At 43.3% G+C, this 19,819-nt stretch overlaps 1 protein-coding gene across 2 annotated transcripts in view; it reads left to right on the forward strand.

The window, feature by feature from the left end:
- The window catches only part of FKBP2 (FKBP prolyl isomerase 2), a 38,408-nt gene extending 25,859 nt beyond the window's left edge, over nucleotides 1-12,549 (forward strand). For both annotated transcript variants that reach the window (XM_044270357.1, XM_044270358.1), the window contains exons 4-6: nucleotides 6,031-6,077; nucleotides 6,159-6,194; nucleotides 12,395-12,549. In XM_044270357.1, the coding sequence (XP_044126292.1) occupies nucleotides 6,031-6,077; nucleotides 6,159-6,194; nucleotides 12,395-12,456 (145 nt within the window). In that variant the 3' untranslated portion in view covers nucleotides 12,457-12,549. The remainder of the gene's footprint in view (nucleotides 1-6,030; nucleotides 6,078-6,158; nucleotides 6,195-12,394) is intronic.
- The last annotated feature ends 7,270 nt before the right edge of the window (nucleotides 12,550-19,819 follow it).

The raw sequence follows: 19,819 nt of genomic DNA on the forward strand, positions 1-19,819 counted from the left end.
TGTACAAGCATTTTTGCTGAGAAATGAGCAGATGCAAGAGATTTTTGAGTTGGGGGCAGCGGGTGGTTGAAATGGCTTTGATGTGCGGTTTGAAGGACGGGGCAGAATCAAAGGTTACTCCAAGGCAGCGGACTTGGTTTCCAGGGGGGAGTGTGAGCCATTGATCGTGATAGATAGGTCTGTTGGAGGGGTTGAGTGAGGTGGTAGATGATAAATTCTGGGTGAGTAAAATGAAATCCCCTATAAGAGTGTCAGTGGAGTGTGTCAGCCATGTTTCTCTTAAACCTAGAATGTAAAATTTGTAAGAGATGAAAAGGTCATGAATGTATGAACATTTATTGCAGACAGTGAGATATGATGGTGGGGATCTGCTGAGGAGCACCTGAATTTGCAGATATATTGCCAGCAATTAGGATAAGCAAAGAAAGTGTTAGTAGGTGGAAGTAGGAGAGAGCATGATGTGGCTGAGTGTGTTTGGAGAGAGACTTTATGTTAAGAAACAGAGCTGAGGAGATGGATGGAGAAATATTTATTTGCTGGGTGCAGCGGTTTTGACAGTAGGGATGAAGATTAAGAGGGGCATAAACCTTCTTTACAATGGTTGTAAAGAACCTTTGGTTCCCTTCTGGTTCAATTCTCATATAATTCAAATATGTGCACTTTAGAGAGTGGCACTTAAAGAATGCATCACCGAGAAGGCATTACATTTTTTGGTTCTTAAAGTGGATTTAGACGAACCAATATTCGTCCAGATTATCGGGAGCTCTTTCCCGATAATCTGGCCATCTAAATGTGCCGCCAATTACCCGATGAATGAGCAAAGCACTCGTTCATCAGGTGATCCTGTGGTTTGTGCAGGCACCACCTGTTTAGCATAACCTAAAAGCCACGCCCCCATTTCCCATAATTAAAAAGGCTTTAGGTATCGGACAGCCCCTTTAACATTTTAACAAAGCATCTGAGATAGTCTGGTCTCCTCTGGTGACTGAACCGCTTTATTTTCAGATGGAGGCACTGCCCCTTTGTGTTTTGAGAGAATTTTTGTCCACTATTTAAAAAAAAATAATAATTGTACCGGCCATTTATAGGTTTGTAAAAATTGTGTCCCAACCCCCCCACCATCCTCAAATGTCAATTTTTAAGACTACTTTTAATTTTTCTACAAAGGTAGAATCCTCCATGTTGGTTGTCAGTTTGCTTGTTTTGCTTGTACTTTTTAGCTCCAGGGCATCCTTTCTATGTATTGGAACCCAGAACTGAACTGTATATTCCAGACATGGCCGCTCCAAAGCTTTGTAAAGTGCTAATATTACGGCCTTATCCAGTGAGTCCATGTCTATTTTTAAAACATGGCAATATTCTGCCGGTGTGTAATTTATGGACATCTTCGATAGAGTACAATTTATCAAATAGCATGTTTTTATGTACAAAAATAGGAACTGTATTATTACCCATAACTATTTAGGTTGCAGGGGACAGACAGACTGAGCATCTGTCAGTGTTAGGCCTCTTGCACACGACTGTATGTATTTTACGGCCCGCAAAAACGGATCTGCAAAAAATCCGGATGATATCCGCGTGCATTCCATATTTTGCTGAACGGAACAGCTGGTCCCTAATAGAACAGTACTATCCTTGTCTGTAATGCGGACAATAATAGGACATGTTCTATTTTTTTGCACATGGAGTACCTTCCGTGTTGTTTTTTTTTTTTTTTTTTTTTTTTTTTTTTTTTTTTTTTGCTGACCCATTAAAATGAATGGTTCCGTATACGGTCTGCAAAAAAAAAAAAACAGAACGGCACTGAAAGAGAACATGTTTTGTGTGCAAGAGGCCTTAGTGTCAGGTTTCCTGCTGACTGATTTCCACTTCACGTGCATGCACAGCGATTAGTGTGTACCTCACAGAGGAGCGCAGTGCACAGACTGCTCTCGTCTTCTCTGTGCTGAGCCTCTCTCCAGTGGTGCCTGACCGAGTCAGTAGCAGCATTGCAGGCAGTGGAGAGAGGTTGTCTCTTGTGTTATCCTTCCTGCGCAGCATGACAGTTTTCTTATAGTGTATATAGTTTGTGTTCCGTGATTTACAGTAAATTAAGTATCTGCTGTGAGGATACTAGAGACCGTCATGATGCGTAGGGGGCCCAGTCTGGGACATGTGTGAATATTGCAGGGCCTTGGGACAGGCGGTGGGAACACTTTATGATGGGGACTGGAGAGCAGTATGATGGGATCTGGATGTCACTTAACTATAATGGGATGTGGACCCATGTAGAAAAAAAAAAATTGGTCACTGCACTTTCACACAACTGTGTCGGTGTCCTAAATACCAAAAATGTAAATGATTTTATTTAACAAAAATAACTGTCTTGCTGGCCACTAGGGGTCTCCCTTCATGCCAGGTTGCTGTCTCCTGCTGGTCATGTGAAGTCTAAGAAGTTTCAGGAAGTGGCGGCGTGTCCTTTGTGCCCCTGTATGACATTGACCTCAGAGGCCATGTCCTTCCTGCCTCTGTCTCTATGCTGCAGAATCTGTGTACATTAAACCTACTATGGCTTTATCCCCTGGTTTCTTCCCTGGATATACTCAGCACACAGCACTGTGTATTTATTGTGCAAGTGCTGTGTGCAGTAAGAGATAGAAGCGGGATGAATTAAGATGACAATGATAAAGAACTGGGGGAGGGACAGAGGTTAGTGATATTGCTTACTGAGAGCATAGACTGTTTGGGGAGTAGCGCCTATAGATTTGGTATGTCACAATAGTGTAGGCTGTACATCGCAGATTAAGGAAACTCTCCTTTAATTGTTCTGAGCACAAGACTATTGAAGGCCGTTATATATGACATGGTAAGTGCCGCCAATCCCACATGCTCCCTGATCTAGCTTGCTGGACACGGCAGGACAAAGCTGAATGGAGCAAAGTACAGAGGGGCAGAAGGTTCACCTTCCAATAAGACCATGACCCTAAACACACAAGATGATACAGGAGTAGCTTAGGGACAACTTTTCTTTAGAAACCTGAAAATGGCTGCCCACTAACGGCCCCATCAGACCTGGCAGAGCATGAGAGGCTCTACATAGAATAATATCAGAAAATCCCTAAATCCAGATGTGAAAACGTTACTGGCATAATACCCAAGAACACTGGAGGCTATAATCTCTGCCACAGTTGCTTGCACTAAGTACTGAGTAATGGGTGTGCCTACTTATGTCAGTGCAGTGTGTTCGTTTATTACGAATTTCACAAAAAGTTGTCCCCTGAATGAATCTGAAGCTTCTGCATTTTGTTTCAAACGAATCCCATAAAACTGTTCCATTTTACTGTAAGGATTGGTGGGCAAAAGCATGAGGGAGGAAGAAGGATGCTCCCATGACCCTGGGTGGAAGCGGGAGGAGGACAGCAATAACTGAACGGAGTTCTTAGAGAACTCTTGGGTGTAATCCATTGGAACCCGGAACCTTATTCACAATTACTTTAACTTGGATTAGACCATATCTGCTGTACATCCAGCCATTTAAGTACATTATTTGATGTATTAACAGCACTGGCTCTACCTAAATCAGCTACTTTTGATGATCATGTGGTTCTGTGTCTCCGAAGAGGCTGTATAATCGGTGGATAGCGCACAGACTGACGAGCCCAATGAGTCGGGGTAAATTGTGGGATTACTGTAGCTCAATGTTTTCTTATTGAGGAAAAAATGCCTCTACATTCTGCCCATGATGGTTGAATGATCGCTTGTGGCTTTTAGAGCATGGCGTGTGAACCTCTGACTCCACTCCCTGGAGCAAGAGACAGTCTTGCTGTGCTTTCAAATAAGAAAGACAAAGAAAGGGGTTTGCGGTTATGATTTTTTAGCAAGTGCCTACAGCATGCCTCCTGAAGCAGAAGATTCAAGCTCGCCTGCACCATGCTGCCTCATCTTCCGGTCCACGCACTGTTTACATCCGGTGGTGCATGGGCATGTTCACTTGCACCGCTGCAGTCAATTACTGGCTTCAGCGGTGACGATACATGTGACCATCCAGAACAGGCATCCTCAAACTGCGGCCCTCCAGCTGTTGTAAAACTACAACTCCCACAATGCCCTGCTGTAGGCTGATACCTGTAGGCTGCTGTTCAGGCATGCTGGGAGTTGTAGTTTTGCAACAGCTGGAGGGCCGCAGTTTGAGAATGCCTGATCCAGAAGAAGAGTGCAGGGATCAGAAGATGGACGCATGGAGCAGGTAGGTATGAGTCCTCTGTTTCAGGGGGCAGGCAGTAGGCAATCTTGATTACTGGAAAACCCCTTTAAGGTGTCACACACCTTTCTGTGTCTGTATATCTGCCCAGAAACAACGGATCCACAAAATACTGATACCTTCTGTCTCTATTCCACATTTTTCTCACTCCCATCAATAAAAAAAAAACTATTTTAGGCCGCAATATGGACAAAAATAGGGCGTGTTCTATAATTTGCAGAACGCCTACATAAATCAGCACAAAATAAGGATGTGTACATGGCCCCACAGAACCGAATGGGCCAGTGTGCTATCCGTAAAGAAATGTAGGTGTCACACAGATGTAAAATAGTTGTGTACATGAAGCCTTGTGATAATTATACTTATAGTTGTAAAATGACATTATGAGATATTCATTAGATCTACGGTTTAGTTATTAACATATCTTACTGGTGCATCAAAATCATTATGTAGTGAATATAAAGTGTATGTACAGTGTATGTGAAAATATTGGGAAGCTGCATTCTTTATGTCCACCAGCAGGGTGCGCTCCTTCCATCATTTACTAGCCAGCAGTTTGTGTGGCGCTTTGTTACTGGTAAAACTGCTGTCGGAAATGTGTTCCAGAATATGCCATCCGATACCTGAGGGGGGTGGGGGCGCTCATAAGAATCACATTATCTATGTCACCTTTATGATTCATCAGAAGTAGAAACTACCACGACTACACCCCACAATATGAATGCCCATCCGCCAGCTTTTGTGTAACGCAGAAAAACCCATTTACAGGGGCTTTCATGCGCTTTGTCTGGACAGGTCGTCTTTAATGAGGTTTTTTTAAAATTCTTTTACACCCTCTAGCTTCCTCATGTGTGGAGGCTGCTGGGGATGGGGGATAAATCCAGCAGTTGATTAATATGCATTATTTATTGTGACAGACGGAAAGTAATATGCATTAATTTGCCTGTCTGAGTGCCCGTGCTCCTGTCTCCACACTGGGTGGTGGGCAGATCCCAAATGCTATTTAATTAGCACCCATCTCCTCTCCATTTATCTGGCTGCCAATTTTCCATGCCTTCTGTTAAAATCGGGCTAATTTATAGCTGTGAGCTCAATTTGTGTTCCTGCCCGCGCAGTCTGGTCTCGCTGGCCTTGGTCTGTTCACTCGCTCATAGAGGCCTCTTGTCTGCTCAGCACAGAAGGCCGAGGATGATGGAGACCTCACTCTGCTGCCTGTCGCTTTGTAGAAGTCCCTAAATACGAGACATTTCACCCTCCCTTTATTGTAGGAACCTGCTTTGACCGCAGCCTGACCATCAGAAGCATTTTATTAAGAGCAGGTTTAGGCGTCATGCATATGGCCATTTCCGTCTTGCAGTCCGCAAACCGTGGATCCACAGAATATGGGTGCCGGCCATGTGCATCCCGCACTTTCCTCAATTCCTATTGTAGAAATGCCTGTTCTTGTCTGCAACACAGACAACAATAAGACATGTTCTATAATTTGTACAACAGCTGCACGGATACGGGCAACCCCCCTTGTAGAAGTGAATGAGTCCGCATGCGATCCACAAAAGCAGATCGGACACAGGCCCAAAATACGGTTACGGACAGAAGACATTAGTTTAAAGAGGAATTCCACTTTGTAGAGGATATTGGTCTAGTGCTCTAAATGATTTGATGGTACTATTACAGTTATCCTAATTCTAGCAGGTCCTGCTTTGCACTGCATGGCATTTGTGATTAAACCTGAAGTCTTGTACATTATTTCTTACGAGAAAATTTCATATTTGTCACCTTTTATTTTCTAGAATGTGTGAGGGAGAGAAAAGGAAGCTGGTTATTCCTTCAGAACTGGGTAAGGATTGTGGTGAAGGGGCAGTGGTTAATACTGCTTGCTTACAATGAGAATCTAATATCTGTATTTTTGTTTTCTCAGGATATGGAGATAGGGGAGCACCCCCAAAAATTCCAGGTAAGGTGCACCCCACATATAGATTTTACGGAATTTCCCATAATTTACATAAAATATAGCACTCAAAAGAGCCCTGGCCATACACATTTATTCTACCGAGCCCTGGCCATACACATTTATTCTACCGAGCCCTGGCCATACACATTTATTCCACCGAGCCCTGGCCATACACATTTATTCCACCGAGCCCTGGCCATACACATTTATTCCACCGAGCCCTGGCCATACACATTTATTCCACCGAGCCCTGGCCTGTAGTGAATGTAAACTTCTTACCAGTGACTGTATTTGTGAGTTATAACTAGGGATGAGTGAATTTCATGTTATGAAATTCGTTTGGTGGTAAAAGCATGATTGCGTTATGGATTCCATTACCACGGATCATAACGCAATTCTATGACTGAATGTATAACGCAATGCCTTTAGAGGCATTCCGTTATGAAGGCCATAGACTTCTGGTATGACAGAATGAATAACGGAATGCCTCTAAAGGCATTGCGTTACACATTCAGTCATAGAATTGCGTTATGGTCCGTAGTAATGGAATCCATAACGCAATCATGCTTTTACCACCAAATAAATTTCAAAATATGAAATTCACTCATCTCTAGTTATAACCTCCCATAGGGCATCTGTCAGCAGCTTCGTACCTATGAAAATGACTGACTAGTTGCATGTGCACTTGGCAGCTGAAGGCATCTGTGTTGGTCCCATGTTCATATGTGCCCGCATTGCTGAGAAAAATTGTTTTAATATATCTACATATGAGCCTCTAGGAGCAATGGGGGATTGCCATTGCAGAGAGAGCTGAGCCCATTGCTCCTAGAACCTCCTTCTTGCACTGGTGTATCCACAGGTTTTCAACGATGTTCAGATCAGGGGACTGTGAGGGCCATGGTAAAACTCTCTCCTTGCTCCTGAGCAAAAGGAAGGATTGAACTGCTTACCACAGAACCTGAATCTGTTGCTAAAGACAGGACCGTTCCAGTTCATAGCAGTCAATGTTTTTCATTCATCACTGAAAACAAAGGTGACAGTGGCCGGCTGCCAATAAAAGGACACGTATTGGGTGCAGTGACACCAAAGTTCCTTTTGCTAAGTAGCTGGAAATGGTCTGGGTAGAGGGGCAGGGGTGTGTAATGAAGTTGCCACCTGTTTCTGGATGGAAGAGGATAGAGACATGTCTAGCAGTCAGTGATGCACCAAGAGGTGCAGTACCCAAAAGTAGCCTTTGATAGCCTTTTTATAGGGCACCAGGGAAAGGACTTTTTTATTTTTTTTTTTTTTTTTTTTATGCTCTTCTAGTAAAACCCATTGTCTAATCAGTCCGCATCTGTAATCATTTACATATCTGCCTGAGACAAAACTGCGTGTTGAGGTTTGCATCAATCAGACAGTTCTATGTGGATACTTATTTATACTGTGCAAATGTTTAAGGCAGGTGTTTAAAATAAAAAAAATAAAAAAATAAATGCAAAGTCAGAATGCTTTCAAGAATAGAATATTTAATAGTTGTTGTTTTGTTAATTGATAAAAAAAAAAAAGTAAAGCACCAATTCTTCCAGGTACACTTGCACAGTTTTTACAGGAACTCACCGGGGAGGTTGTTATAAACATCTTGGAGAACGAACTACAGATCTTCTGTGGATGTAGGTTTGCTCAACTCCATTTGCAGCAGAGTAGAGACACACCATGCTTTCTTCCCTTGGAAATCAGAAGATGTCCAACAATGCCATCAGCTCAGAAGTGGCAGAAACCAGTGGTACCCACGTAAACCTATTTACTGTTCAGAGAAGCCTGGCCAGAAGTGGTCTTCATGGAAGAATTGTGGCCAAACAGCGATACTTTCAGCGTAGAAACAAGGCAGAAAACATGGGACTTGGGGTGCAGAAAAATGTCAGCGGTTGCTCTTGCCTGTTAAGTCCTTGGCCTTTATTCCTTTAGGTAACAAGTATAAACAGCTAAAGTTAAACCCTCATGGCTTACAGCTCTTGTAAAAAGGGCCATAAATGCCAAAAAAGGGCATAAAAATACTGATCTGAGGGGACAGCTGTAGCCTTTGACGTTTTCAATCAGTAAAAAGGAGATAAAATCTGCAAAAATACAAAACGAACAGCAGGTGGCAAAAAAAAGCAAAACGAATACCAATTTTTCTTTTAATATATAAATGCTAAAAAAAAAAGGTCTGAGCAGGTAGGTCTCCTAAGTAATGGTAAAGGGGAGTTAGTCACTGGAGATGAGGATAAGGTAGAGTTACTAAATGTTTTTTTTAGCTCTATATACAAAATAGAAAGGAGCGGATATTGGTGGTGCCAGGGCTGTTAGTACATCCATTAATATACTCAACTGGCTAACTGTAGATGTGGTCCAAGCTAAGTTAAATAAGGTAAATGTGAACTAAGCTCCAGGTCCAGATGGATTACACCCAAGAGTTCTTAAAATGCTCAGTTCAGTCATTGCTGTGCCCTTGTTTAGAATTTTTAAAGATTCTATAGGTACTGGTAGAGTGCCAAGTGATTGGTGCAAGGCAAATGTGGTGCCCATATTCAAAGAAGGATCTAGGACCTCTACAGGTAATTAAAGACCAGTACGTTTAAAGGATAACTGTCACATTTAGACCCTAATTTCAATTTACATATATGTAGTTACTAATAACATGATATTCCAGAATCAGTTACTATTAGACTGACTCACCCCATATTTAATAAGATTCAGCCCTTAGCAACCAGTCTGCATAAAACTGCAATCTCACTATTCAGTTAAGATGGCCGCCACTGCCCTCACCCTGAGGCTAATCCCTCCTGCCCTCACTAGCCAGTAACAATAGCCCCCCAAAAGTGTCAGTAACCAGAGCCTCCCCCTAAAGGGTTAATCTCCTGCAGCACAAAGGGGTTCTCTTATCACATGTTGCTTTCATTTATACACTGAGCAGACGGCAGATCTCCCTTCCCTGGTCTGCGCTGCTCCAACTCTGCATTGTCCATGTCTGCTGAATGAGGGCGCGTCTGCCAAGCGCAGGGACAGGGAGAAGTGCACACAGCCCGGGCACTGTTATCAGCTGCTGGGGAGGACCTGGCTTTAATCATTTACTTACAGTCCCTAGCTGTGTGCTCCATCAACAGATAGACGGACCATCCCTAGCAACCCTATTTTAAGCACAGGTAAAAGTAGGCAGTACAAGGAACATAAATGTGGAATTAAGGGGTAATTGAATACACAGTAAAAGGTTGAAATAGGGCCACCAAGGTTATATTAATCACCACAATCCAATACTCCAAAAAAAAAAAAATATATATATGACAGTTATCCTTTAACTTCTGTTGTGGGAAAAATATTTGAAGGACTCTTGAAGAGAACCTTTCATGGGTCAAAAACATTATAAACTAAGTATCAGGATACATAGGGCATAGTGCAGGGATCTCACGGCACGTACAATTTTTTTTCTGGGTGCCACTCCGTTCGCCCGCTGTGACCCCTGTTGTATTCTCCCGCCTGGTATGCTAATTTTAGAATCGGAACAATGAGGAGGAGACTTGGTCTTTCTCCGTGGGTGTCTCCTTCCCCCTGGCTGTAGCACTGTTCAATCACAGCGGAGAGCGTCACAGCCAGGGAGAAAAAACCAACTCGCCTTCTCCCTGGCTGTGACTCTCTCTGCTGCGATTGGACAGCGCTACAGCCAGGGAGAAGGAGACCCCCACAGAGAGACTGTGTCCTCCTCATTGTTCCGATGCAAAAATTAGCATACCAGGCGGGAGAATACAACGGGGTCACAGCGGGCGAATGGAGCGGTGCCCAGAAAAAAATTGTACGTGCTGTGAGATCCCTGCACTATGCCCTACGTATCCTGATACTTAGTTTATAATGTCTGGACCCATCAAAGGTCCTCTTTAAGAGACTATATACAGGAGTATGTGACTGTAAATAATATCATAAGTGATAACCAGCATGGGACAGACGTTGTCAGACTAACCTGATCTGTTTTCATGAGGAGGTGAGTAGAAGCCTGGACAGAGGGGTGGCTGTGGATGTAGTGTTTCTGGATTTTGCAAAAGCTTTTGATACTCGCCTTCATAGACGTTCAATAGGTAAAATAAGGTCTATAGACTTGGAAAGTATAGTTTGTAATTGGATTGGAAACTGGCTGAAGGACCATGTCCAGGGAGTTGTGGTCAATGATTCCTATTCAGAATGGTCCTGGGTTATAAGTGGTGACCCCAAGGTTCAGTGCTGGGTCGTCTATTATTTAATTTGTTTATTAATATTGAGGACGGGATTAATAGCACCATTTCTATTTTTGCAGATGACACTAAGCTATGTAGTACTCTGCAGTCTATGCAAGATGTTCATAAACTACAAGCTGAGTAGTAATAATCTCTGTGCTTCATATGTCCTAGGGGATATAACACTGGGAGAGTCACTTGTAGAGAAGGATTTGGGTGTCCTTGTATATATGATAGAGTAAATAACAGCATACAATGTCAATCAGCTGCTTCTAAGGCCACCAGGATATTGTCCTACATTAAACTGATAAGGGGCCTCGATGGTCTTTAGTTATGAAGAAAGATTAAAAGATTTAAGTTTATTTAGTCTTGAAAAGAGACGTCTAAGGGGGGGGACACGATTAACCTATACAAATATATAAATGGGCCGTACAGAAAATATGGTGAAGAGCTGTTTCATGTAAAATGCCCTCAAAAGACAAGGGGGCACTGCCTCCGACTGGAGAGGAAAAATTCAGTCTCGAAGTGTCAGTTTATTTACTGTAAGAACCTGTGGAATGGTTGCCATAGGACGTGGTAACAGCAGGATCAGTGGACCGTTTTAAAAAGGGCTTAGATGAAATATGACATTAATGTTTATGAAAATGAGTCGCACTTCCTTCTGGGATTCACATCCCTACCTATCCCTTGGTTGAACTTCATGCACTTACGTCTTTTTTTCTTTTTTTTTTCAACCGTATTTAGGCTACTTTCACACTAGCGTTCGATCGGATACGTTCTGAACGGATCCGATCATATTAATGCAGACGGAGGCTCCGTTCAGTACGGATCCGTCTGCATTAATAACTTAGAAAAAATTCTAAGTGTGAAAGTAGCCTGAGCGGATCCGTTCAGACTTTCAATGTAAAGTCAATGGGGGACGGATCCGCTTGAAGATTGAGCCATATGGTGACATCTTCAAGCGGATCCGTTCCCATTGACTTACATTGTAAGTCTGAACGGATCCGCTCGCCTCCGCACGGCCAGGCGGACAGCTGAACGCTGCAAGCAGCGTTCAGCTGTCCGCCTGTCCGTGCGAAGGCGAGCGGAGCGGAGGCTGAAAGCCGCCAGACTGATGCAGTCTGAGCGGATCCGCTCGGGTCCGCTCGTGAGCTCCTTCAAATGGAGCTCACGAACGGACCTATGAATGCTAGTGTGAAAGTAGCCTAACTATGCAAGTCAAAATTCTAAATATTTGGCTATAACATAAGGCAGTTTGTTTGCTGATGGAGAGGGGGTACAATAATGAGTGCCTGCAGGCAACAGTAAAGCAGGGTTGAGGTTCATTGAAGGTTTGGCACTGTATTCCAGAAAATGGAGTTTGAAATCTGGTCATGATTATTGATCTCCTCAGTGCTGAGAGAGACCGGTAGATACTTATCCATCATGCAGTAACATCAGGGAGGCGTCTGATGGGCACCAAATTTATTCTGCAGCAGGACATGAAACCAAACATACAGCCAATGTCATTAAGAGTAAGGCGTTCTGGAAGTGATGATGTGGCCCCCACTGATCTCCACATTATCAAGTCTGTCTGGGATTACATGAAGAGAAAGTTGAGCAAGACTACATCCACAGAAGTTTGGACCAAACTCCTGCTAAGTTCGTTCAAAAACTGTGTAAGTGTATCTAGAAGAACTGATGCTGTTCTGAAGGCTAAATATTGATGGGAATATGGATTCATTGTAACTGTATTGATAACGCCAGCGCATTCCATTGGAACTCATTTCCATGATCAATTTCAGACCAGCTTCACACTGCCAAAACCCATCCTAATTTCAGTTTATCTGTGGAAGTTCTAAAATGGAAGTAGATATTGGTTGTTGGTACAGGTCTCTTCCACATGGTGCAAATCATCATGACATGCCAATGAAGTACACAAGCTAAGTTAATGGTAAATCTAGATTGTGCTCTCTACTAATGTTTGTCATTCTGTATTAGGAGGAGCTACACTGATCTTCGAGGTGGAACTGCTGAAGATTGAAAGAAAAACTGATTTGTAGATGGGGTTGTGGGACAGACTTGTGTCTATGTTTGGGGTCCTGTTTGTGGGGAAAGCAGCGTCACACAAAGCTCAATAAACACAAACACTAAAACTTGTGCTCACATTTTTTTTAAGGTAAGAATTATTTTGTAGAAGGATCAGTGAACCAGAGATGCTTACTGCAGCTCATGGACAGTGATCACCGCTAATCTCATTGAAGCACATTAACATCAGCCTGAATGCATTGCTTACATAGGACTGTAGATTGCACTCCACGCTATGGGCCCATTTACATGAGCTGATGCACAGGGCAATGATCATGAATGTACCCTATGTTAATTTCCCAACACTGGCTGCTTGCTTAAGCTGTATTCACATGCAGCAATCATCCGCTCTGTATGGGGGTGACTAATCATTACTACATCCCTATACACGGGCCAGTTGTTGGGAATGACAGTTTGTACGAACATTCGTTCCTTTTCTTTTAATTGGTTGCTAATCTACCCATGTAAATGGGACTTTATAATTGGGGGATAGATTTAAAGGATACATGCGCTTTCAAGTGATTCTTTTTAGAATATGTCCATGTGTGTGTGCATGCATAAGTAATACCGCTATATCTGACCATTATATGACCTTTATCTTGCATTTTTAGTAGTTTCCCCCTGCAGATTCTGTAATTCTCAGTTATCCCTGAGTTTTTGGGAGCGGAGACTGTCTGCTGCCATGTCTCCCATACAGAGCACACACAAGGTAGAGGAGATTTTGCTTCCCTGTCATTCTTGTATGTACAGAGAAGCAGAAGAGCATGTAAGACGTTGTAGAGAAGCACTGAGCAGTATAGATGTGAAATCAGTAACTGAGGCAGTAAAACACTGAAGCATATGCTACTGCCATCGCTCATCCTCATACTGACTTATTGTTTCCGGGCAGCAGAAACAGTCTGCTGCCCAGGAATGATGGTTGAGGTTTCCGCATGAAAGATGAATTCACCTGATAAACATATTGCTCGTTCTTCAGGTAATATTCAGCACCTATACAGAAGCAGATTATTCGGAATGAGTGTACATAGTAACATTCATTCCTGATAATCCGCACGATAATCGGGCAGTATAAACCAGCCATAAGTGGGGGGGAAAAAGGCGTTTTTCTCTGAGATAAAATATATTGACAAAAGTATTTACATTCTACTCATTCCACCTACAGGAACAATTAGGACATCTCATTCTAAATCCATAGGCATTCATATGTAGTTGGTGCCCCCTTTTTTAAAGGGGTTTTCTACTTTCCCCAAGTTGATGACCTACTCTCAGGATAGGTTATCACTGTCAGATGAGGGTCCAACTCCCGGCACCCCTATCAATCAGCTGTATGAAGAGAATTCAGCTTTCATGCTTGCTGTCATTGCAGCAGCGAGCAGTGTAATCACAGCTCCTCCGTCCCCTTCACTTGAATGGTACAGAGCAATTGTAGTTACACTCCATCCCATTCAAGTGAGATGTTCGCATTGTAGTGCTGAGCAAGCAGGTAAACAGTGAAGAGAAGGCAGCGCTCCTCTGTTCATACAGCTGGTGGGCGAGGGTGCTGGGAGTCAGACCCCCACTTTATGCTAGGTTGAAAAGTTAGTGATCATTTAAAGTGGCCGTGCAGGATCCCAAAAAATTTCATTTCATTGTGTAAACCTCATCTAGACTTCTACAGAGCATAATAGTGTGCCTATCACCTTTTCCTTAGGCTCCATTCACACGTCCGTAATAACGGGTCCACATTGGTGCAGACCCATTTATTCTCTATGGGGACGGAATGGATGCAGACAGCATACAGTGTGCTATCCGCATTTACGGAGCGCGGCGTAGATCTTCTTGTCCGCGTTTTCGGGAAAAAAAATAGAACATGTCCTATTCTTGTCCGCAACTGCGGACAAGAATTGGCATTTCTATGGGGATGCCGGCCGGGTGTATTGCAGATCCGCAACACACTACGGATGTGTGAATGGACCCTTAGATAGTCTTCACTTTAGTCTCCCTGCTCCATTGTTTACAATCTGAACTTTCACTTTGTGGGCGTAGATGAGCCGCAGACACAACTCTTCCTATAGGGCTGTTTGCTGCAAGATCTGGCAGAAATGTACATGCCCACTACACCCTACCCTTGGCCAAAAACTCCATCCACTACACCCTCCATCTCTTTGCTGCCTCCTCCTAATGTTTCCTCCCACACAGCTTTGATATGACAAGCAGTTGACTCTGCCTACCCATCTTGTGGATCAAGATCACATGGGTCTGACATCACAACCATTCAGCCGGCGATTCTGACAGGGCTTCATGGGAGGCCTTGTGGTGACATCAGAAATCCAGTCTCCACAGAGGGCACAGTCACGTGACCACTCTCCTGATCTCCGGAGTGAGACAGAAAAAGTAGCGCAAGTGCATTGGTAAGTTGCAAGGCCTGGGAGTTGAAGAACAGGGAAAGGGAAAAATGTATACCCGGATAATCCCTTTAGGCTTAAAGTAGAAGTGTTAGCTGGATTATTCGCTTTGAACCATTTACTGAAAGAAGGGTCATCCAATGATAGCATGGACATACACAGAGAGCAATACCTCCTGACCAGGGTTGTTTCATCCGAAGTCGATTCGCATAAAACTTTGTTTTCCCTTTCATCCTCCATGACGGCATACCATGAGAGATGACCCGCCTCCCACCATGTAGGGACAGGAAGTATAAATTTGACCCTCCTTCGGCTCTTCCTCGGTATCTTCCTGTCCCTCCAGGTAGGAGATGGATCATCCTCATGGCACACGCTATGAGCCTGTTTCTGTTCCAGGCAGGCAGAAGCGGTAAGAAGAAAATAAATGCCTTAATACACATGAGGGAAGCAGGCAGCACCTGTGCCCTAGTTTGGTATTGAGATGCTGAGAAGACTGTAAGGATCCCTGCCTCTTACCCCCGCACGGCGCGTCGGGTGTGGAGGTCCATATGCGACCGGACACTCGGGGAGTCCCTCCGGTCTGTTAGTAAGCTCCTCATTGCTATAGGATAGTATTGGCACTCACAATGATGCCACTGGAAGTTGCATGCGGCTCACGTGCGTTCCAAGAGGTTCTTCCGGTCAGTGGAACGCATGCTGAGGGGGCGGAGATACAATCGGTGCGCAGGACCATAGCGGAAGTCGCCCGCTGATCTGAGGTCTGCAAGTAAGAGTATTTAAAAGGGGATCAGAGGTGATAGATTTAAATATGTCTGATCCAGGTACTGGTCAGATGGAAGCCTCTTATGGACCCTCTATTGTAAGTAAAAAGTCTCCGGAGGAGGGGAACGCTGGTTATGTTACCCTTGCCAACTCCTGGTTCTGTCTATTAGAGAGGAGCTAAGGGATGTAATAAGGGAATACATGAGATCTGCCATAGCAGAGAATCCTGTAGTTACTCCTGGGACATTAGCTCAAAACAAGGATAATGAAAATGAGAATCGCTGGCTCATCATCTTCTGACTTGGAGCAAGAATCAGATTCAGACTCCGGGAATTCATCTGGGTCTGATTCCGAATTTAAAAAGTTCCTTTTCTCCTCTGAGGACACAAAAGAGTTAGTAAAAGCTATCAGGGAAGTGCAGAGGTCCGTCCAGGACCAAATGTATAGCGGACTGGAACAAAAGAAAATAAGAGTTTTTCCGGTCCACAAAAACATGCAGGAATTATTAAAAAGAGAATGGAAAACTGGATAGAGAACTTTTTATCCCGAAGACTGAGATGTCGCCTTCCTTTTTGTGAAGAGGATGAGGCCCTGCTAATAACCTGCCCTAAAGTTGATGTATCTATCTAAGCTAGTTCAAGGGGCAAATGCACTTCCATTTACAGACATGGGGACCCTAAAAGACCCCATGGACAAGAAAGCTGCCAGATCATTAAAAAGGTGGTTGCTACAGTTAGAAGCTCCTCTAAAGGAAGGAGCATCTTATGACACACTAACGCTGGGTTCAGACCTAAGCGTTCGCGATGGAGCGCTCTGTATGCGCGATTGTACCAGTGTTTGCAATCGCGCATACAGAGACAAGCGAACGCCCATTGTCGCGCGTTCCCGAAAGTCTATGTACGGGAACGCGCAACAAGACGCCCCAAAGAAGCTCATGTACTTCTTGGGGCGTCGGGCGTTTTACAGCGCGATCGTACGCGCTGTAAAACGCCCAGATGAGGACCATGCCGATTGGGAAGCATTGGTTTCTCCTTGTTGAGCGTTTTACAGTGCGTAGGAACGCGCTGTAAAACGCTCAGGTGTGAACCCAGCCTCAAGGACTCCTTCCCTCTGCTCGTGAAAGCTGTTGACTTTCTGTCAGACTCTACTGCAGAGTCGGTCAGAATGGCAGCAAAAGCCACGGGTCTAGCAGTGGTGGCTAGAAGAGCTCTCTGGCTGAAATCCTGGTCTGGTTCAGTTCCAAGATTAATGTAGTTTACCTATCCATGGAAACTTAATATTTGGCAAAGATTTAGAGACTATTTAGAGAAGGCCTCGGACTCAAAAAAGTCCTTCCCTAAGGATACAAATAAAAGAAAATTTCCCTTTCGAATAATTAAAAAAAGGGGTTCCTTTCAGGACAAAGGGTTACGATATTACTTTTTAGCTTTCTCCTCCCTCAAACGTTTTCAGAATAACCCCAATCCAGAAATCGTCCGTCTTACAAGGAAAATTGGAGAAGGGGATTCAGAATCTATTGACTCAAAAAGCCATTATTCCGGTTCCTCTCACAACAAAAAAGGGCTACTATTAAACTACAAAAAAAAAACGTATGGAAAATCCCGATTAATAATAAACCTAAAGAGCCTGAACAAACTCATAAAATATGTCAGATTCAAAATGGAGACGATAAGATCCATAATAAATCTGTTACAAGAAGGAAATTTTTTGGCATCAATAGACCTAAAAGATGCTTATTACCATAAGTGTCTCCACATAGCAGTCTTTTGGGGGGGAAAACGATGTCATTTCCAGTTCCAAGTACTTCCCTTTGGAATCACCTCCTCCCCAAGAGTGTTTACCAAAGAAATGCTAGAGGTAGTGGCTCATTTAAGAAGGCGAAACATCCTAATTATACCCTACCTGGACGATCTGTTGATAGTAGGCAACTCAAAACAGGCACTGGAAAGCAATTTGTTTTTAACTTGTTAGACACTGTATCAGACAGGTTGGCTAATAAACTGGAAAAAGTAAAATCTCAGAATTTAACTTTCTTAGGAGTCCGTCTAGATTCTACTTGTCAAGAGACAGTTCTTACAACCCAGAAAGTAATAGGGATAAGCGAAAAAGGGACAAAATTTCAGAACCAATCTGTATGTACAATCAGGGAGGCAATGAAGCTACTGGGTTCCCTGACCTCATACATCCCGGCCGTAAAATGGGCACCGTTCCACACTCGGATCCTACAACAGTGGATATTAGGGTGTTGGGACAGAAGTCCGGAATTACTAGAGGGGGAAATTCAAATCCCTTTGCTAGTAATTCAGTCCCTGCAGTGGTGGAAGCAGTCAGAGCATCTGTTAAGAGGAGTTCCATGGAATCCCGAACATCTGATTATTATCACTACAGATGCAAGCCTTTGGGGATGGGGAGCGCACTGGTCTCCTCTCTCTTCTCAAGGAAAATGGTCAGACAGTCAGAAATCTCTCTTCAAATTAAAGGGAGTTGACGGCGGTCTGGGAAGCAATAAAGGCGTTTGCTCATTACATACAAAGCAAAGACGTGCAGGTAAGAACAGACAATACAACAGTAGTCGCTTACCTAAATCATCAGGGCGGAACAAGAAGTTTAGCATTGAGCCAGTTAACGGAAAAAAATTCTTCTGGGTGGAGGTTCACTTAAGATCCCTATCAGCTATACATCTAAAAGGGTCCCAAAACATAAAAGCAGATTTCTTAAGCAGAACTTCTTTAAAATCAACAGAATGAAGCCTAGAGAAACAGGTTTTTCTCCAAATCACAGAATTATGGGGGCTCCACAAGTGGATCTATTTGCCTCAGCAATAAATGCAAAAATAAAAAAGTTCTTTTCCCTAAATCCTTTCGACAGAAATATAGGGGTAGACGAAAATTGGATTTTCAACTGACATATGCCTTTCCCCCTCTTCAGCTAATTCCCAGGGTTAAAAAAAAGATTTGGCTAGCCGGGGCCCATGTGATTCTAATAGCCCCTCTATGGCTGAAAAAAACTTGGTTCCTATTGCTGAAGACTTTGTCAGTCCAGAGCCCATGGATTCTTCCTTGGAAACAAGATCTATTGTCTCAAGGTCCGATCTGCCATCCCAAAATAGAAAGGTTACATCTGACAGCCTGGAACCTAAAAGGATCATTTTTAGGTCAAAGGTTCTATCAGAAGCCATTATCGACACTATGTCAGCCAGCAGAAAAGATGTAACTTCAAAAATTTACCGCAAAGTTTGGAGAAAGTTCTGCAGTTGGTGTGTTCAAAAAAAACTTCTTCCCAGAAGTTTTCGGTCCAAGCAGTTTTAGGCTTCCTGTAGTCAGGCTTTGAAAATAGATTACGTCCAAATACATAAAGGGTGCACATATCAGCATTAAGTGCTGTATTTGGAGAAAAAATTGCAAAGCACCCATGGGTTATTAGGTTTTTGAGAGGGGCAGATAGGTTAAGACCACTTCTAAGACATACAGTTTCCCCTTGGGACCTCAATTTAGTACTATCAGGTCTGACAAATGCCCCCTTTGAACCCCTGTCAGAAACCTCCCTGAGATATTTGTCACTAAAGACTTTATTTTTGGTGGCAATTACCTCAGCACGTAGAGTAAGTGAAATTCAAGCTCTAAAGATAGTGGAACCCTTCTGCATCGTGTTTTCAGACAGAATTGTGTTCAGATTGGACAATTCTTTTCTTCCCAAAGTGGTATCAAATTTCCACAGACAAGAAGAAATTATATATAATAATTCTTTATATCTGAGGATAAGACTCTCTAGGCTCTCGGTCCGGAAAGACACTGAGGAAGAGCCGAAGGAGGGTCAAATTTATACTTCCTGTCCCTACCTGGTTGGAGGTGGGTCATCTCTCATGGTATGCCTTCATGGAGGATTAATGAAAAGGGAATTACCGGTAAGTAATTTTGTTTTCAATGCTGTACGGAATGAGTGCTTCTTACAGTATTAGAATGTATTGGCTCCGAGGAGTCGAAGTTATTACTTCTCAAAGCCTTGCAAGACTTCGCTTAATAACTTCATAAATTGATTTCTACTGTAAAAAAACATTTCCCCCTACTCGGGTTTGGTTCCAAGTGGAACGCTCTCACCTTAAAACAAAGGTTTATGCAAATCGACTTCGGATGTTTCATCCAAAGTTGATTCGTTCATCCCTACCCCCTGACTCCTCATTAGCGAATAGAAT

This window comes from Bufo gargarizans, chromosome 10, assembly GCF_014858855.1.
Source record: "Bufo gargarizans isolate SCDJY-AF-19 chromosome 10, ASM1485885v1, whole genome shotgun sequence".
Taxonomy (NCBI): Eukaryota; Metazoa; Chordata; class Amphibia; order Anura; family Bufonidae; genus Bufo; species Bufo gargarizans.